General features: G+C 44.4%; 1 protein-coding gene across 1 annotated transcript in view; it reads left to right on the top strand.

Annotated features, from left to right (window-relative positions):
- Nucleotides 1-5,043: 5,043 nt before the first annotated feature.
- FAM83C (family with sequence similarity 83 member C) overlaps nucleotides 5,044-21,913 on the top strand; it is a 42,045-nt gene continuing 25,175 nt past the window's right edge. Inside the window, exon 1 of the mRNA XM_075347635.1 lies at nucleotides 5,044-5,765. Within this exon, the coding sequence (XP_075203750.1) occupies nucleotides 5,256-5,765 (510 nt within the window). The 5' untranslated portion in view covers nucleotides 5,044-5,255. The remainder of the gene's footprint in view (nucleotides 5,766-21,913) is intronic.

The raw sequence follows: 21,913 nt of genomic DNA, 5'->3' as shown, positions 1-21,913 counted from the left end.
CGGGGTCTAAAACCGTGAAAGCAGATGCCTTGTCTCGCAGTCTTGGCTCTGTGTCTCCCCCAGAGCCTTCTTCCTCCATTCTTCATCAGGGAGATATTGTTGCTGTTTTGTCTTCTGAGTTGGAGACTGAGATTCGTGATGCTCAATCATTGGCTCCATCCTATGTGTCAGATTCTAAATTATTTGTTCCTCTATATCTAAGGTTACATGTTCTGCAAGAGTCTCATGATTCAGTGTTGAGTGGTCACCCGGAGAACTATTGCCCGACTCTTTTAGTGGCCCTCTATGCATTCCGAAGTTGCTAATTTTGTGTCTGCTGTGACACATGTGCGCGCACAAAAGCCAGTCGTAACTGGTCGGCCAGAGAGTTGGTTCTGCTGCCAATTTCTGAAAGACCACGGACCCATTTGTCCATGGATTTCATTACAGACTTGCCTGTCTCTGATGGAAAGACTGTTGTCTGGGTGGTAGTTGATCGATTCAGCAAACAGGCACACTTTATTCCACTTTCTGGATAGCCTAATGCTGAGACGCTTTCCAAACTATTTATCGAGCAGTTAGTGAGGTTGCATGGTGATCCTCAAAGTATCATGTCTGATAGAGGGGTGCAGTTTATTTGAAAATTTTGGAGGGCTTTCTGCAAAAGGTTGGGTATTGATTTGGCATTCTCATCAGCTTACCACCCTGAGAATAATAGGGAAACCGAGAGGACCAATCAATCCCTTGAACAAATCCTGCGCTGTTTGGTTTCTACTCAGCAGGAGGAGTGGTGTTCATCCTTGCCTCTTGCGGAGTTTGCCTTTAACATTGCGGAGTTTGCCTTTAACAATCGAGTCAACCAGTCCACAGGGATTTCACCCTTCTTTTGTAATTATGGGTTTCATTGCCAAATTGGTAGAGTTTTCCAGGTTTGACTCTGGGCGTCCAGGAGCGGATTTTGTCATTCAGCGTCTGGAGAATGTTTGGAGGGCGGTTTAGAGGAATATTGAGGTGGCTCAATGTCATCAGAAACAGAAAGCAGATAGGAGGCGTTCTGCAGGTCCAGTCTGTCGGGTGGGGGACAAGGTATGGTTGTCTTCTAGAAACACCAAACTTAAGGTCCCTTCCGCCAAGTTCGGCCCTAAATTTATTGGCCCTTATAAAATTATTGAGGAGGTCAATCCTGTGGCTTTTCGGTTGCAACTCCCTCAGTCTCTTCGACTTCCTAACGTATTTCATAAATCTCTGCTCAAACCCTTCGTCCCTTCCACTTTGGTCTCTCCTTCTCCTTCTCCGCCTGTTCAAGTGGATGCAGAGGATGAATATGAGGTGCAACAAATTGTTGATTCTTGAAAAGTCCGCAACTATCTCCAGTATTTGATTCATTGTAGAGATTACGGACCTAAGGAGAGATCTTGGGTCCCGAAGCGCTCAGTGAGAGTGAACCGTTTGATAAGGGCCTTTCATCAGAGGTTTCCTGGGAATCCTGTGGGTCTGGTGTCCCCCCCCCCTTGAGAAGGAGGTACTGTCATGATTCTGTTGTGGCTCTGCTCTCTGCAGAGCTAGTGTGTTCTGTGTATTTTCTCGTTGTCGGTATTCTCCAGGTCTGTGCATGGTGGGAGGGGCCTATTCAACATGCTTCATTCCGAGGGATCGCTCTGCCTTATCTTGGTGCCATTTTACCTGGAACGCCACCAGTGATAGTTCCTACCCTGCAGTGTATGTTTCTGGTTCCCGTGAGTTGTTCTGATCTTGTCCTGTTACCTAGTTTTCCATTCCCTGTTCCTATCTCCCAGACTTGTGTCTACTCCCTGCCTCCCTGACCTCTGGTTTGTTTTATGATCCCGACTCTGCTTGCTCCTCTGTACTAACATGTCCTCCCGGCTCCGACCCCGGCTTGTACTCTGACCACGGCTCTGTTCCCCATCTGTACCTGATGCTACTTCCTGGCTTACCGACCACTGGCTTGTATGTGAGCTTGGCGTCTCTTGCTCCATGTACTGATATGACCACTCGGCTTCTGACTCTTAGCTTGATTGACTTCTCGGCAGACCTTCCCCGCCTGGGTACTGGTGACCCCTAGTGGGCTTGTGCCTCACTACACCTTTGTGCTTGACTTCATTCTAGTGTACCTGCGCCCCCTGGTGGTTAGCATCACATAGCGCCTCACTACACCTTGGTGTTTGACATCATTCTAGTGTACCTGCGCCCCCTGGTGGTTAGCATCAAACCCTTTCTATTTATCTATACTAATTTCTAATAAGTCTGCATTAAATATTTCCTACCCTTCCCTGACCTCGCTATCTAACTACTATTGATTTTTTTCCCTACTTTCCTGTCTGATTACACTTTGTTTGGGAATCCCAGTGCATGGTGGAATACTCAAACAAAGCATCATCAGAGTGCAGAGACTGCGGTCACTAAGACAACCTCTTCCCCCTCCCTGATATGAGGCATCATCAGTGATGCCAGTTTCCAGAGCTGGTCCGATCCCTGCAAGCGGTCATTATGTGATTTTCACAGTAAGACTACTTTCACACATCCGGATTTTTGCTCTGCGGCACAATACGGCGTTCTGCAGAAAAACCGCAACCGGCTTTTGTAACGCCGGTTGCGGGTTTTTTTGCATAGACTTACATTAGTGCCGTGTTGTGCCGCAGGGGCTTGCGTTCGGTCCGGTTTTGGCCGCATGCGGCAGATTTAGCCGATGCCGCGGCCGGATCGAACGTTCCCTGCAACGTTTTTTGCTCCGGCAAAAAACACCGCATTGCGCCGCATCCGCCCGCTGCGGCGCATTTTTCAATGCATACCTATGGAGGCCGGATGCGGCGCGATGCGGAAAAAAAAACGCATCCGCTCGCCGCATGCGGTTTTTTCCACTGCGCATGCTCAGTAGCATGCCGCAACCGGAAAAAAACGGACGGGCCGCATGTAAAAACTTATGCAAAGGATGCGGTGTTTTCGCCGCATCCGTTGCATAGTTTTCACAGCCGGATTGAGCCGCAGTGCTCAAACCGGATGTGTGAAAGTAGCCTTACAGCGCAATCTGTGTTGCCAGCTCAGATCAGTAGAGCTGGCAACACAGAGCAGTGTGCATTGTTAGTACGCAGTGTCAGAGTACCCGGCGGCGTTCAGAAACCAGCTCTGCCCCTGCAGTGACACTTAATTTCAAGAAGGAGGCAGATACTCAATGTTTTGGTTGAGTATGCCAGCATGCACTGGAATTCGAGAGAAAAAAATCAATAGTAGTTAGATAGTAGTAGAAAACCAAAAAAAAAAAAAGTGAGCCGGAGTATGAGTTGGTAAGCATGCAGCTTGTAAGCTCATGTTCACACTGGCCATAACATATAAAAAAAAACAAAGATGAAAATAATATAAACATATACCCTGCTGTAACTAATTAAAAGCATAATGCATATAAATAAACATAGGGTACTTAGTAAACATTATTTTTGATCATTAAAGCATAAAGCCATCCCGCCGCGACAAGGTGTACCCAATCAGGTCCCAAGTTGGGACCCATCCACTTTCTGCCCTTATTCAGATTGATGTCTGTTGACACATGGTGAGGTTTAAATATTAGAGAGTGTAGGTACTGTCCCGATTGGGTATACATTGTAGCGGTGGGATGGCTTTATGCTTCTTTGATCAAAAATAGTGTTTACTAGGTACCCCATGTTTATTTATACGCATTATGATATTAAAAATTAGTTACAACAGGGTATATGTTTATATTATTTTCAACAATGTATCAGAGAAGGTAAAGTGTAACAAATCACCAGGAAAGGAAAGAGTTTCCTGTTGTATATTTAGCTCACACTACAAGAAAACTTTGTGAAAGAATTTCCTGCTGCAATAGGACTGGATACAATCCCATCCTTAACTCTAAATGTACTAAATATAAAATATACAATTGCTAAAAGGAACAATAATGAATTCATTTGCACAGAGCCCATTGTGAGCCTCAAATAGCCACTGATGGGAGAGAATACACATTCAGTAATGTTACTGCTATATATATAATATATATATATATATATATATATATGTATATATTATATATATATATATATATATATATATATATTATATACACACACATACAGACACACGCACACGCATACAAACACAGGAAGTAGGTGAGGAAAGGGGTCCTAGCCACATATCCACTCTGCTCATGCCCCAAGGATAAACTGAATTCTTCCCTCGGCTTCAGCAATCGTTGGGAGCCTTGGAACATGTTGCTATAGAGTCAAAAGTTGTTGTTTTTTTTCTTCAAAGTTTATATTTAAAACTTTTTTAAAGTTATGTGCTTGTCTAATTCATGCTGCTACTTACTTTAGGAACCTTTCTTTTTTTCTTTTAACTGCCTTCACCTCGAACTCGAGCCATGGCGACTTGATGGATGAATGCTCTGTAGGAAGATGAAACTTGTCATTGATCTCTACTAAAAGTGGCATCACCGTAATCTAGGTGACAACTAATAGATCAATACGGGCCTGACGGCTGAGACCCTCATCGATCCTCAGAATTGGGGAGATCCGCATTGCTGCTCCATTTTCTATAGGATTGCTAGTGATAGTTGAGCACTATCTAGAAGTAGAGCTGACAGCTGAGACCGTACTAAAATCCTACTGGAATAACTCTTTTACAAATATGTCTGACCAATTCTGCAATAATTTAATAAAATAATAGAAGTAACTGAAATATATAAATGCTGCCTACTTTTCAAACTATAAAGCTTAGAGAGATTTATATATATATATATATATATATATATATATATATATATATATATATATATATATATATATATATATATACAGTATATATCAGTCCTGCTATTACAGAGTGCTGGGGAACAATAGAAGGAACCATTTAGTCAGCATAGCATTGTCCAATAAAATAGCACATGGTTGTCAGGAAGCCTTATCTGTAGCCTGCTGGAACAAGTTGGATAGTAACTACTTCAACAGTCATTAGCGGAGTAGGTTTAAAAAAAACTCAACAAACAGGTAGCTGCGCTGGGGGTTGGGCAACATTTAGCTGGAAGATCTCAAAACTAAGTTACTAGTTACTGGCAGATTGCAAAAGTATGAGGAAGTCTTGTGGAGTGGGAGAGATCATGTAGATACATAGTGAAACTCATTACAAGTGACAAGTATAAAAGCAATACTGTCAGCTGATTGGTATACAAACAAGACGAAAAAACCTTGAAACTCGCAAGTCGAGCTTCCACCATTCATCAGAGGAAGCCTACTGATATTCCAGCAGTGATGCTTAATCCTGAAATGAGGAGAGGAGTGAGGACTGTTGGACAACTGAAAAGCAGAGTAGAAGAACTTAAGAACCCTTGGAGACAAAGTTCATCTTTGGTTCTAAATTACAACGAGTCTGCACGCCTGGCCACAGATGCTTTGGTGGAACAAGGAGAGAAGGCATATCTACAGGCACTCGGTGATGAAAAAGAGTTGCCCTTTCTATCCAGCTTGGACATTGATTATATCTGCAGTAGTACAAATATCAGTAAATTGGAGGATGTGTTGTTTGAAAAGGATGGAGATGGCAGTGGTGGTGGATTTCCAGACGGCTGTCCTTCTGAGCTGACATCTGGCACCTACTTTCCTATGATGTCTGATATCGAGGCACCTAATCTGGAGTTGGGATGGCCAGATATTCCCCTTCCCACTCGCAATAAAGGAACAGAAGTGCAAGTTATCTTCCAAAAACAGCGTAATAACGCAATCAAAGACCTGATCAGATCCCTCATTAGTAAAGCAAAATCGGTAAGTTATTTTTTTCCTCCTCAAAAAATATTTTATACATTTGTAATACACTAGAAAAAAGGTAAGAATTAGACCATATTCAGACGTCAGTGATTTTGTTTGGTACACAATTTATTTTCTGAGTTTCATCAGTGTTTTTGATCAGTGCCATCAGAGTTTTATCAGTTTTTACCATAAGAGTTTGTTCACATTTTCACATTTTCATCAGTTTTGAAAAAAAATTAGACTGATGAAGGTTTCTCAGGCTTCTCGTATCAACCAGTACATAAAAATCAGACAGGACACAGATGGCTTCAGAGTGCTGTCCGATTTTCCCATAGGCTCATAGGCTTGCTTTGGTGAGTTTGATCTGAGACTTGGATCAAAAGCGGACATCTCTTAGTGCAGACCACCCGGCCTGTAAAAATACATGGATGCGTGAACAGCCCCATATACTATAATAGAGTATAATATGTGTTCTGTCCATAAAAAAACACAGAATTAAGCCCTCACCAGTATTTACCCTGATCCCCTGATGCCCAAGTACTGTGATATGGATATTTGTTTGGCAGGAATATTATTATTATACCTTTTCCTAGAAAAGAATCTTGAGGAGACAAAAGGCGTAAATGGTGTCTTATCCCAATGGAGTAGGGAAAAAAAAGGCTTGGAAGCACTCACCTCGGGGAGTTGTGAAGGTCACAACTGCCGATAAAGTATAGTATGAACCACCTAGGCTGCCGCGTACCCAGCAAATACTGGATAATATCAAGAGGGAGGAAAGGGTTAACCGCGTTGCCATGGAAATGATCAGGAGAAGAATTCAAGGGTTAATCTTCGTGATTTTTATTTTTCTACGTGTTTCAGAGTCTTCATCAGGAATCAAAAAACACTGATGTGCATCACGAAGATTAACCCTTGTATTCATCGCCTCATCATTTCCATGGCAGCGCGGTTAACCCTTTCCTCCCTCTTGATATTATACCTTTTCCTAGAAATAGGTTTCTCTGAATCCGTTCTAGATAAATATGCCTTGATCCCATCACAAATCAGAGCTATGATTTTATGGAAAGAAAATTCCCAATGACCATTAGTTCTTTAAGATTCTCTTTCATGATAAGGAGATAATGTGGTATAAGTGCCAAATTTAATAGGGAATTGCTATAGCAAATGTAAATTAACCTATGAAGATAGACTACAAATGACATAATGAAAATATCTGCCTTTATCTCCTTTTAGATGTGTCAGTAACTATTAGGTGTTATTTTTAAGGTGGTTTAAAGGTGGCTTTACACACTGCAACATCGCAAACGACATCGTAACGTCACCGGTTTTGTGACGTTATAGCGACCTCCCCAGCGACATTGCAGTGTGTGAAACACATCAGCGACCTGGCCCCTGCTGTGAAGTTGTGATCGCTACAAATCGTTCAGGACCATTCTTTGGTCCTTTGTTTCCCGCTGTGCAGCAAAGTCTCAGTGTGTAAAGGGGACTTTACAGCGACTTCGTTAGCGACTTCCCTTTCAAAAAGCTGCTTTACAACGTCACCAATGACTAGCTAGGTCGCTCTGCAGGTCCGGATCGCTGTTGCGTCGTTGGCCAGGTCTTCCTGTTTGACAGCTCACCAGAGACTTTGTAGCGATCCCGGCCAGGTTGGGATCGCTAGTGGGATCACTAGAAAGTCTCAGTGTGTAAAGGGGCCTTTAGTACGACACAGACATCTGTTGGATTAGGGCTGCCTATTTTTGGTTTCTGTAAAGCTATAGGTAGTAATAAGCACTATTTACACTACTGTGCTCCCATCCCTTAAAGTCTCTTAGCACGTGCATACCAAACATGTACTTGAAAAAACAGTAGGAAGTTATGTGTTTTCTGGTATGGATAAAGAATTAAATGTCAAAGCTTCCTCTATACTTTTCAATGTTAAGCACATACAGCACACGGACTTTACATGGATGTCATCCGTCTGCTGTACATGTTTTTCACTGACTCATAGACTTGCATTGGCCCTTGTCAGCCAAGCAGCCAGTAAGAATCGGATGTGTCTCCATGTAGCTCACAAGGACACTTGGTCCATGTGAAAACACAAACGTGAAGATCACCATAGGTTATAATGTATACGTGTTCTATCCATGAAAAAAATGGATGCTACACATACCAGAAACACGTACATATGAAGGGGGCCTTAAGCGGGCTTTACACGCTACGAGATCGCTACAGCGATCTCGTTGGGGTCACGGATTTTGTGACGCACATCCGGCCGCTGTAGCGATCTCATTGTGTGTGACTCCTAGGAGCGATTTTGGATCGTTGCAAAAACGTCTAAAATCGCTCCTCGTTGACATGGGGGTCCTCTCCCAATTATCGCTGCTGTTGCTTGGGCGAAGTTGATCCTCGTCCCTGCGGCAGCACACATCGCTATGTGTGACACTGCAGGAATGAGGAACCTCTCCTTATCTGCCACACGCCAGCAATGAAGAAGGAAGAAGGTGGGCGGGATGTTCGTCCCGCTCATCTCCGCCCTTCCGCTTTGATTGGGTGGCCGCTTAGTGAGGTCGCTGTGACGCCGAGTGAACCGCCCCCTTAGAAAGGAGGCGGTTCGCCGGTCACAGCGATGTCACCGAGCAGGTAAGTGTGTGTGCCGCTGCCGTAGCGATAATGTTCGCTACAGCAGCGATCTTCACATATCGGCATAATGATAGGGGCGAGTGCTATCACGCTCGCCATCATTAGCATGTAAAGCCACCCTTAGCCAATCTGTGTTGTTGCAAGTAAACCTTTTTTTAATTTGTTTTCATTTTTTTTAAAAAGAGGGAATTTTAAACCTAATATGTGTGAGTGGAAGGATATATAGATGAGAAGCATGCAAAGGGTTAATGTAGGGAGGGAGAAACGTCCAAAGATGGCCATACAATGCAAATAGCTGTAATTAGAATATGTTATGGCTTATCTCCTATAAAAACAAAAGGAATGGGCATACTGAAATCCAATTATGACATTGTTCTCTTTACCGAAATCTGTCATTGCGGTAAATTCATGAGACCCCATACATATTAAATAGTCAGTTGGTTCCAATGAAATCATTAATAAAAATCTAATAGGGTATGTATAGCAATATTAAAGGGACCAAGTCATATTGTACTTGTTCTATTTTGTAGGAAGTAGGGTTAAGGTTATAGAGAGGAAGGATGTAAGCAAATTTCTATGATCCTGTGTGGAGATGTCATATCTCTCATGTTTCATTAGTCTTCTAAGCTGCTCCTTCTATGCTTAGAAGTCCAGTGGGCGGTCCTACTCAGTGATCGACAGCTATTTGCATGCACATGTCATAAAGGGTCTGCCCACTGGACTCCTAAATATATAAATTAATAAAATACGGACTCTTCTCCCACACACCTACATAAACAATCTGCTCAGACCCTGCTACTTTGCAGATCAGACATCATGTCCCAAGTGACACATGCAGTAAACTTTGTATTCTTCCAGTGTATACCGGTACTTCCCGGGAAGTGAATGTGTTCAATATTGTTGTGAGTTTATATATTTCTACAACAGTGATAAAGAATGCATTGTGTTTTAGAATAGTGTTGCCTAGGTGCATCAGTCCTTACCCAAACAGACATCCACATACAAATGTGACCAAAGCTAAGTCACAGGACTTGCAAAGATGTCGCATCAAAATATCAATATTGTTACCAGACGCAAACACTAGCTAGAATAAAATATGATAAAAGGAATTGATGAGGAACAAAGAATTCTGCTAATTACCTTCATCACCTGCACAACCGTCTAAATTACTGTTGGCACACATCACACTGTGTTTAGGACTTTTGTATATATAAAGTGAACAGAGTAAATAGTTAGGAGTGAATAGTAAAATATTTGGGTTCGTGTTGTGATGCTGAGCACCCAGGAGTAATCAGATGCTTGACCACTAGGATTCACTAGATACCCTAGTGGAGGAGCTCTGCAGGGCAGTCGAACAAGCCAGGGGTCAGGAGCCAGGAGATTACGTCAGTAGCAGAGGGAGAGAGAGAAGTCGAAGTCAGTGTGCGAGCCGAGAGTCAGAGAACCAAGAAGTCATGTAGAGTACCAGACAGAGAGTGGAGCCGCGGTCAGAATACAAGCTGAGAGGTCGGTAGTCAAGAGGACAAGTCAGGTACATGGGAGAGAGAAGAGTTGGGGTCAAGAACTGGCCGTAGTTCAGAAAGGCAGGTAGTCAAGGCGCAGTATGGGAGGAAATGGAACAGGGTACGAGGAACTAGGAAGCGGGACAAGATCAGGCCAGTCACTTATGGGAACCAGAGATGTGCACTGCAACACAGGAACTATCACTGGCGGCGTTCTGGGTGGACTGGCTCCCGAATAAAGCAAGCAATACACCGGAACAAGGCTTCAAAGCACAGACCCCTCCCACACCACACAGGACCTAAGGGTACTTTACACGCTGCGATATCGGTATTGATATCGCTATCGAGCGTACCCGCCGCTGTCGGTTGTGCGTCACGGGCAAATCGCTGCCCATGGCGCACGACATTGCTAAGATCTGTCACACGGACTTACCTTCCCTGCGACGTCGCTCTGGCTGGCAATCCGCCTCCTTTCTAAGGGGGCGGTTCATGCGGCGTCACATGGCAGCCGTCCAATAGCAGAAGAGGGGCGGAGATGAGCGTGACGTAACATCCTGCCCACCTCCTTTCTTCCTCATTGCCAGTGGACGGAGGTAAGGAGATGATCGTCGCTCCTGCGGTGTCACACAAAGCGATGTGTGATGCCGCAGGAACAAGGAACTACCTCACTACATACGAGACAACGAGTTTTGGTAAATGAACGACCTCTCATATACCAACGATTTCTGTCTCTTTTGCGATCGTTTAAGGTCGCTCCAGCCTGTCTCACGCTGCGATGCCGCTAACGGCACCAAATGTGCGTCGCAAACACCAAGACCCCGACGATATATTGTTAGCAATGTCACAGCGCGTAAATGGCCCTTTAGATCGTGAACAACAAATTCACTGGAGGAAAATATGAGGCCCAGAACAGGCTCTGCAAGAGAGCAGAGCACCACTCATCAGAATCATGACACATATTATTCGTACCGAATACCTAGTACTATTCCAGTATTCGTCACAAATAACGAACCTACTGCAAGTCAGTGGGGAACCCGAGCATTTCTCTGGTAAATCTTCAAGAAAAATGCTCAGGTTTCCCATTGACCTGCATTAGGTTCATTACTAGGTACTCCGTACCAACAATCCAAACCTGAATGTTTTACTTTCGCCCATCACTAATAGTAAACAGTTTAAAGGGAACATGTCATGTCACACAAGCAGTTAAATTAGATGCATGATGGCTGGGGGAGCTGATCAGATTGCTATATAGTTTTTGGGATAAGAGTCAGTGTAAAGGCTGAGCTCACACGAGCATATAACCCACAGAAGCGCTATCCGCTGTTTTATTGCACTGCCCTCTGACCAATATTATGCTATGGGGCAGTGGCGACTGGCCCTTTTTTCTCATGTTGATTTGGCATGAGTAAAAAAATCGCAGCATGCTACGATTGGTCGCGTTTATCGGACGGTGTGCACCCATACAAGTCTATGGGCGTATGCAATACATCAGACTGCACTCGGATGACATCCAGGTGTAGTCCAATTTTTGGAGAAAATATAGAAATTAAGTTCTCCGCACCTGTGATACGATTCTGCCATGCGAGACAACACTCTGATCAGTTTGATCAGAGTGTCACTTGCATAATTGGCCTGATTCTCTTGGAAAAGATAATCTACGGACGTGTGAGCGAGCCCTAACTTGTTTGATATTCCTGTAAATCCCTGCTCATTCTTAGCTCAGAGGTGTAGTGAATGCTTTTAGCAGTAATAGACAGCTGTCTCTATATGTATATGCTCACAGGGAAATCTATTAAACACTGATAATCCCACCAACTAGACCCTTGAGTGAAGGAACAGTAGGGATTTAAAGAAATAAAATATGAGTTACAACATGACATATAAATCCATTCAGCTGGTCCTGCTTCTATAACATGATAGCAGAATACGGGCAGTTTCCTTTAAACTGTATTTTTGTGTTGCTGTATAACTCAGCCAGCATTTCTTCATACACACGGCCGCACTTTGTTTCCAGGGTGAGGCTATATCCTGTGGCCTCATCCACTCAGCACATACATAGTTATTTAAATGAATAATTCTACATGATTTCCCAATATGAGAGATAAGTGAATAACCCTGTCATTACTTCATTAAAACTGGGAATGGTCCCACTCCCAACACATGGCTGATAAGATACAGGAAGGAAAGGTGCAGAAATATATGCCTTTGTCCCAGGTAAAGAGGGTTTTTTTTACCAGAACTTCTCACTAATTAGGGCTTTAGATCCAGAGAATAGGTTACATTAGCGTACACTCACACGAGGGTATGAATCGGATGAGTGCTATGCGAGAAAATCTTGCATTGCGCTCTGAGCAATGTTATTCAATGAGGGAGAGCAGATGGTTAGCTTTTCTCTCATCCAGATTCTGGATGAGAGAAAAGTCGCAACATGCTACGATTCTCAGCGTGAGATGTGTCACTTGTACCCATACAAGTCTATGGGTGCGAGTGAAACATCGGACTGCACTCGGATGACACCCGAGTGTAGTGCGATAATCGTATCAGCTAACAATGGAGGAGATGGGGAGATTAATCCCTCCCTTTCCTTCGCTGTACCCGCCCTCTCCTCAGGATTGGATCACAGTATAACGACACTGGCAGCACGGCCTGAGCTGAGGGTCATTAACATATCACATATGATGCTCTCAGTGGCAGTGAGATTCCAACAAACTGGATACTTTGGTTTGCAACAGCTCATAAAGGTGTCTAACAATGGCTTACTCCGGAGTTAAAATAAATACATTCTCAAGCCAAACATGCACACTTTAGGGTCTGTGTACATGGACTGACTGGTAACAATAAATAATAATCTTTATATAGCGCCAACATATTCCACAGCACTTTAAATACATCAGCAACATTGTCCCCATTGGGGCTCACAATCTACATTCACTATCATTATGTCTTTGGAGTGTGGGAGGAAACTGGAGAAAACCCATACAAACAAAGAGAAACATACTAACTCCTTGCATATGTTGTCCTTGCTGGGATTTGAACCCAGGACCCTATAGCTGCAAGACTGCAGTGTTAACCACTGATCCACCAAACAACCGCCAATCTGTACACATTTATCGATCGGAGTTGATTTAATGACCTGTTTACACAGGCAGACCACAGTAAACGATGTGCACAGAGAGATCCGTAATATATCACGCAGTGCACATAGGCTGCAAGTGAGGGTACGGTTCCACTTGCGTTTTGCACGGTCGAGTGCAATCCAGTAAAACATCAGAGTGCAAAACAATGGGGCAGTGTCCATCTGTGAATGATTTCTCATGCCATATCGAAAAATTAATCGTAGCATGCTGCGTTTGGCAGCGATTCTCGGCTCACGCACCCCATAAAAGTCTATGGGAGCGTGTGAAACATTGCACTACACTGGCATGTCATGCAATGTACACAGAGACAGACAGCGATCGAGATAGGGAGAAAATGTTCCCTCCCTTTTCTCCGCAGCAGTGATACGATCACAAGATCAGATCACAGTCGCATGACCCTCAGCTGACTCTCGCAGTAGAGGATCATTTGCATGTCACTTCTGATGATCTTGCATTGGAAGATATGCGCAAGTGGAATCGTATCCTGAGCCCTGTTCACGCAGGACGATGCACCGCCAAGAACATTTTGTTTGTTCATAGAGTTATTTCACTGAAAGATTATTGAGAAGGGTGTGTTCTTAAAGAGGTTGTCCACTACTTTTACATTGATGGTCTATCCTCAGGATAGGTCATCAATGTCTGATCGGCCGGGGTCCGACATCCCGCACCCCCACTAATAAGCTGTTGTCCGTGAAGGCAGCGGCAGCAGGTGGCCGGAGAGCATTACAGTGCAGTCGTATTGCGGCTTTTTAAAACAGGCTTGATACCAATCTCAAACTGGAAAGTTAGACTGACTTGAAATCTATTTTGCTTTGGAAAATAAATATAAATCATAGCAGATGATGATCATACGCAGTTAAGCAGCGGTCACATGAAGCAGATGCATGTACTACCAGTTTGTGACGTCACATAGGTAAACATGATTCAGACACCTGCAGGGAAAGTCACTAGTTTCAGCATAAACAATGAAGTGTAAATGAGTCACAGGAGCAGAATCTGATAATAATAGGTCACGTGCAGGAGTTCAATGACATGTAGTGGCTACACTTATTAGGTCGGAATTAGCCAGACTCACTGATTTCAGCAGGCCTGGCACATGACTTTTGTAAATGGGGGCCTGGCAAGATTTTCCCAGTATATGTCAGCAGCCAATGGAGATTTCTGGAAGCAGCTTATGCAAGTATGTCAGCTAAGGCTCACCTCACATCAGTGGTATTCTGTCGCAAAACCGGATTCGTTACAAATGCGTTTCAGTTCCATTCATTTCCAATGGAATCGGGGCAAGATGCGGTCACGTGGTTGCGTGCATCATACACAACCGCATGTGACCGCATCTTGCCGCGATTCCATTGGAAATTAATGGAACTGAAACACATTTGTAATGGATCTGGCTTTGAGGCAAAATACCGCTGATGTGAGCGCTGCCAAACTCGAATATGCCTGTGCATGGAGAGGTCAGAAGGAATAGTTGTCAGCTTGCAAATAGTTAAGATATATGGGTAGCTTTACAGTAAAGGCCACATCTGACTAAGCGACATCGCTAGCAACACCGCTGCTGAGTCACGTTTTTTGTGACGCAACAGCGATCTTGCTAGCATGTGTGACATCCAGCAACAACCTGGCCCCTGCTGTGAGGTCGTTGGTTGTTGCTGAATGTCCTGGACCATTTTTTGGTTGTTGCTCTCCCGCTGTGAAGCACACATCGCTGTGTGTGACAACGAGAGAGCAACGTTCTGAATGTGGAGGGAGCAGGGAGCCGTCTTCTGCAGACGCTGGTAACCAATGTAAATATCGGGTAACCAAGCAAAGCGCTCTGCTTGGTTACCCGATATTTACCTTGGTTACCAGCATCCGCAGCTTTTAGAAGCCGGCTCCCTGCACACGTATCCAAGGTACACATCGGGTAACTATAAGCAAAGCGCTTTGCTTAGTAACCCGATGTGTACCATGGCCAATAAGAGCCCAGTCTTATCCACCAATGGACATTATGGACATCTCTGGTTTGATTTCTTTGCTGTACCCAATGCCATCAGTATGTTTTGCAACAATAAGACTGCATAAATCTTGAGACAGCTCACTGGTTTTACCAATCATGAGATGTTTCTTGTGTGGCACCTTGGTATTGAGACATTTTTTTATAGGCCATCAGTTGAACCAGCTGATAATTTTCAATAAGTATCAGGATTGCTAATATATTTCAGCTGGTGTCTTGACTTTCCATGGGTTTTTGCACCTCACACTAAGTAGCAGGATTGATTTCTAATTACTTACTGAAATCTAGAATTCAGCCGGTGCCATGAGTTTTGCACCTTTCTTTCTTCATGTGTTCAATACTTTTTCCCTGTGTCATTTCACATTACCACACAACCTTTTATGGACATCTATGGCTTGATTTCATTGCCTGTGAGGATTGGATGGGTTGTTACCAACATCTGGTGAGAAATACATGTCAGCACCACCTTTAGAAATATATTTACTTAGAAAAGTGGTGAAGTGTTCAATACATATTTCACCCGCTGTAGGCGTGTGTGGGCTTTCAATTTACCAGAGCTGTTTAGTAAATGAAAGCCGAACTCTGATTGGTTGCTATGAGCAACAAGGACAGATTTGAAAAATGAAGCACAGCATCATTACACGGGTCGCTGGTGGCTGGTGGCTGATCTCTGTGGAGATCTGCCTTTGTGACAGCTCACCAGCGACCATGTAGCGATGCTCCAGCGATCCCTGCCAGGTCAGATCACTGGTGGGATCGCTGGAGCGTCGCTTAGTGTGACGGTACCTTTAGATTGTTGAAGGGATTATCTAATCTTCATCCTTCAGAGGCAAACCGCTCCTCTGCTTCCTGATGTCATACTTGCTAAGGTGTGGTGAGCTCCTGAAGACTAACCAGTGGCGTGACCATCCTACTGGCCTGAACTGTCAATCTTCAGGAGCCCTCTACCACGCTGCAAGCAGAGGTATCTTTGCCTCTGCAGCATCGGAGGAGCACAGGGGCAATGACACTGGCTAGATTTAGGCAGGGCCAGAGCTGCACCTACAAGCTGTATAGGTGGCCATAAAACAAAGCTAGGAGCAGTGCAATAAAACATTAAAACTCCCTCTGTTCCTTAGAAAGGAGAGGATTTTCATGAAGACTCCTGTGTTGTACAAACACTTTGTAATATTACTCTTTAAAGGGAACCTGTCAGCAGGTTTTTGCTATCTTATTTGACAGCGCCATATTGTGGGGAAAGAGACCCTGATTCCAACGATGTATCACTTAGTTTACTGGGTGCAGCATTTGTGACAGTTTTCTCTGCAGTAGATGTAGCACTGTTCAGACAGCTATCCCCACTCACACACACCTGATTAGCAGCTTTCTATGTAGACTGTATATTGACAGTAAGTTGCTAATCAGTGTTGGGGGCATGGTTGGACCAGGATGCAAGTGTCAGCTAGTCCTGCAGTGCTAATCTGCTGATAAAAACTGTATTGAAATGAAATCATTCAGCTTAATAAGTGATATATCGCTGAAATCAGTGTCTCAGCCCATATCTCATGCTGCCCTCAGATTACATAGCAAAAATCTGCTGACAGATTCCCTTTAAGAAAATGAGACTACCCCTTTAAGTCATGTGATATTCATCTAATGTTTATGAGGAGCTTGCAACTATATTCTAAAGATGTATTTTGTGTAATGGACAATAATTAAACATTGTTACTGATACAGAAGGATTGCCTCACTATATAGATCTGCCCCCTCTATCATATTGGCTTTAGTTTATCACAATGTCTTGATTATCATAATGGATCCATTTCCAATTCCAGGTAGTTCAGATGGACACTGACAGATGGTTTGTTCCTATGGGGTCCTCTGGTAATTTGGAATTTGGTAAAATTATCTTTGCAAAGTATTGAATGTCTGGTTGTATGCATACAGCCCATCTATTATAAGATGACATTTTTGATTAGCGGGTTTATAGATGGTCACTATGCTAGCTATGAACTGACAATGTCTTAATAAAACATAACACATGATTACATTGAGGTCTGAGGTTAGCTGTCTGACAAACTTTCCACCATTTAGAGAAACCTAATAATGTTATTTTAGGCATACTGAATAAACTAATTCAATATATGCAACAACATGTGACTAATACGGATGCTGCATCACATATGATACACATGACCCAGTATCACATATGAGGCAATACACTGCACAATAAAGTCTATGCTTTTGCCTGCTTCCAAGGTCAAAAGTTAAATGTATCAGTTTACACAGGAGGAGATCAGAGATTATTCGAGGCAAGAACTCAGAAATCATGAACTTCCCAGTTCCATTCTAATTAGAGTTGAGCGCGGTTCGTGGTTCGTGGTTCTCCAGTTCGCGGCTCGAGTGATTTTGGGGCATGTTCTAGATCGAACTAGAACTCGAGCTTTTTGCAAAAGCTCGGTAGTTCTAGAAACGTTCGAGAACGGTTCTAGCAGCCAAAAAACAGCTAAATCATAGCTTGGTTTCTGCTGTAATAGTGTAAGTCACTCTGTGAATCAAACTATTATCACATTTCAGTGTATAGTGTGCGTGAACAGCGCCTTCAGATCACTGCTGTTTCTATAATGGCGATCGCCATTTTTTTTTTTTTTTTTTCTTGTCTTCCTTCCCTAAGCGCGCGCGTCTTGTGGGGCGGGCCAGCATGTCAGCCAATCACAGACACACACACACCTAAGTGGACTTTGAGCCAGAGAAGCAACGGCATGTGTGATAGGATCTGCATGTCACATGTCCCTGCATTATAAAACCGGACATTTTCTTCACGGACGCCATTATCTGCCTTCTGCGTCTTTGGTGTCAGACATCAGTGTCGCAGCTCCGTCCTCCTGAGTCCTATAGCCGATACAGCTGTATGCGCTGCATACACAGCGTTAGACAGCTTAGGGAGAGCACTTTATAGCAGTCCTTTTAAGGGCTCAAACCGGCAGGGTCAGAGAGCCATAGGTGACAGGTCCTGCAAACAGCAACAGCGTCTGTGTAGCCCAGGTCAGGGATTTCCTACCTGCATTTCACCATTAGGAGGGAATAGAAAGGCAGGCTTCCATTCCTCTACCCAGAGCACCACAATCCTGCCACTGTACCCTCTTGTCCTCTGCACACTCCAACTGATAACTAAGCCATTATACTAGCAAACACTCAGTGTACCTAGTGGCATCCTATACGTGGCTATTGGACTTTGCTATAGTCCCACTAGTGCAAAGACATTTGCAGAGCGCGTCTGCCTGCGTTGCACACTACAACTCATTCTAACCAAGCCATTATACTAGCAAACACTCAGTGTACCTAGTGGCATCCTATACGTGGCTATTGGACTTTGCTATAGTCCCACTAGTGCAAAGACATTTGCAGAGCGCGTCTGCCTGCGTTGCACACTACAACTCATTCTAACCAAGCCATTATACTAGCAAACACTCAGTGTACCTAGTGGCATCCTATACGTGGCTATTGGACTTTGCTATAGTCCCACTAGTGCAAAGACATTTGCAGAGCGCGTCTGCCTGCGTTGCACACTACAACTCATTCTAACCAAGCCATTATACTAGCAAACACTCAGTGTACCTAGTGGCATCCTATACGTGGCTATTGGACTTTGCTATAGTCCCACTAGTGCAAAGACATTTGCAGAGCGCGTCTGCCTGCGTTGCACACTACAACTCATTCTAACCAAGCCATTATACTAGCAAACACTCAGTGTACCTAGTGGCATCCTATACGTGGCTATTGGACTTTGCTATAGTCCCACTAGTGCAAAGACATTTGCAGAGCGCGTCTGCCTGCGTTGCACACTACAACTCATTCTAACCAAGCCATTATACTAGCAAACACTCAGTGTACCTAGTGGCATCCTATACGTGGCTATTGGACTTTGCTATAGTCCCACTAGTGCAAAGACATTTGCAGAGCGCGTCTGCCTGCGTTGCACACTACAACTCATTCTAACCAAGCCATTATACTAGCAAACACTCAGTGTACCTAGTGGCATCCTATACGTGGCTATTGGACTTTGCTATAGTCCCACTAGTGCAAAGACATTTGCAGAGCGCGTCTGCCTGCGTTGCACACTACAACTCATTCTAACCAAGCCATTATACTAGCAAACACTCAGTGTACCTAGTGGCATCCTATACGTGGCTATTGGACTTTGCTATAGTCCCACTAGTGCAAAGACATTTGCAGAGCGCGTCTGCCTGCGTTGCACACTACAACTCATTCTAACCAAGCCATTATACTAGCAAACACTCAGTGTACCTAGTGGCATCCTATACGTGGCTATTGGACTTTGCTATAGTCCCACTAGTGCAAAGACATTTGCAGAGCGCGTCTGCCTGCGTTGCACACTACAACTCATTCTAACCAAGCCATTATACTAGCAAACACTCAGTGTACCTAGTGGCATCCTATACGTGGCTATTGGACTTTGCTATAGTCCCACTAGTGCAAAGACATTTGCAGAGCGCGTCTGCCTGCGTTGCACACTACAACTCATTCTAACCAAGCCATTATACTAGCAAACACTCAGTGTACCTAGTGGCATCCTATACGTGGCTATTGGACTTTGCTATAGTCCCACTAGTGCAAAGACATTTGCAGAGCGCGTCTGCCTGCGTTGCACACTACAACTCATTCTAACCAAGCCATTATACTAGCAAACACTCAGTGTACCTAGTGGCATCCTATACGTGGCTATTGGACTTTGCTATAGTCCCACTAGTGCAAAGACATTTGCAGAGCGCGTCTGCCTGCGTTGCACACTACAACTCATTCTAACCAAGCCATTATACTAGCAAACACTCAGTGTACCTAGTGGCATCCTATACGTGGCTATTGGACTTTGCTATAGTCCCACTAGTGCAAAGACATTTGCAGAGCGCGTCTGCCTGCGTTGCACACTACAACTCATTCTAACCAAGCCATTATACTAGCAAACACTCAGTGTACCTAGTGGCATCCTATACGTGGCTATTGGACTTTGCTATAGTCCCACTAGTGCAAAGACATTTGCAGAGCGCGTCTGCCTGCGTTGCACACTACAACTCATTCTAACCAAGCCATTATACTAGCAAACACTCAGTGTACCTAGTGGCATCCTATACGTGGCTATTGGACTTTGCTATAGTCCCACTAGTGCAAAGACATTTGCAGAGCGCGTCTGCCTGCGTTGCACACTACAACTCATTCTAACCAAGCCATTATACTAGCAAACACTCAGTGTACCTAGTGGCATCCTATACGTGGCTATTGGACTTTGCTATAGTCCCACTAGTGCAAAGACATTTGCAGCACGTCTGCCTGCGTTGCACACTCCAACTAATTATAACTAAGTTGCATTGTCAGGGATATTTATTCTTTATTATTCTGCTGTTAATAAAGCTAGACCACCACTGCAATCTTCACCACCTCTCAATTTTTACTACCACATTTTCAGTCCACAATCTTGTCGCAATCAACATGAGTGGCAAAATGACAGATGCTGGTGGAAAGGGGAAGAGGCGTGGTGGAAAAGGCAAAAAAGGTTTTGTCCGTGGGGAAGGTGGCAAAGCTCCATTATCATCTGCTGAAGATAGACCATCTACCAGCAAAAGTAAGATGTCTACTACTTACCGTGGACAATCCGATGTGCTCCCTTTTTTACGGACACGAACAACAGGAAGAAAGGTAGATGATGGGCAAAAAAGGAAAATGCTTGAATGGATCTCAAGTGGTCCAACAAGTGCCCTCTCAGCCACTTCAAGTACCGCATCCAAAAAACACCAGTCCTCTGAGTTGTCATCCCAATCACACTTGATTTCTCCCAGCTCTGAAGTCTCCATCAGCCCTGCACAGTATGGTGGAACTGAGATGGCTGAGTCTGCAGAGCTGTTCAGTCACACTATAGCCTGGGAATCAGAGGTCTGCTCCCAAGCTACAGTGAGTACAGAACAGGAAATGGTCTGCAGTGATGCCCAGAACCTTTGTGACTCAGATTCAGGCCGTGAGGACCAAGTTTCTGAGCATAATGTTGACCCTTTGTCACAAACTGTAACACCTGTGGTTATAGACAATGAGGAACATACTGATGAAGATGAGACGCAGATACCCGATTGGGATGACAACTTAAATATTCCGTCAGGGCAAGAAGAGGCTCGGTCTGAGGGGGAGGGGAGTGCAAACACAACAATTGATGATGACGTTCTAGATCCCACCTACTGTCAACCCCCAGTCAGGCACTCGAGGAGGTCAACAGAGGCGGTGGAGGAGGATGCAACCGACGACGAAGTTACCTTGCGCCTTCCTGGACAGAGTCGGAGCACTGGTAGCACGTCTACAACTGCATCCTCAGCCACCACTCTGCCTATGAGCATTATTCGGGGTGGATCAACAGGTCGCATGGCCTCTAAGCCTTGCCTAGCCTGGTCCTTTTTTCACATCGAAAAAGATCGCCCAACTCATGTGATATGTAACATTTGTCATGATTCTCTTAGTAGAGGTCAAAAGCTCAGCAGTTTGACAACTTCTTCCATGAATCGTCACATGAATAAATATCATAAGTCCCGGTGGGAAGCTCACCGTGCTGCAATGCGGCCTAGCGGAGCGAACCATCCACCGCCCGCCCCTTCCACTGCATCCGCGCGCTCTTCATCTTCTAGGACTGTGGGGACAGCTGCCACACCTGTTTTTCCACGCAAAACTTCCACCACTGTAACCGCAACAGGCAGTTTGCTTGTAAGGTCGTCAGTTGGTTTGGAAGGGGAAACAAGTGAGTGTGTACAGCTCTCTCAGACATCGATAGCACCAACGTTGGATGAAGGCAACATCATGTCTCCGCCTGCACTTTCCTCACAAACCTGCATTTTTCCAGGGACACCCTACTCAACACCGTCTACACACAGC

Source organism: Anomaloglossus baeobatrachus, chromosome 5 (assembly GCF_048569485.1).
Source record: "Anomaloglossus baeobatrachus isolate aAnoBae1 chromosome 5, aAnoBae1.hap1, whole genome shotgun sequence".
In the NCBI taxonomy this organism is placed as follows: domain Eukaryota; kingdom Metazoa; phylum Chordata; class Amphibia; order Anura; family Aromobatidae; genus Anomaloglossus; species Anomaloglossus baeobatrachus.
Note: the sequence above shows the minus strand (reverse complement) of the source record. Positions and strands in the feature narration are given on the sequence as shown.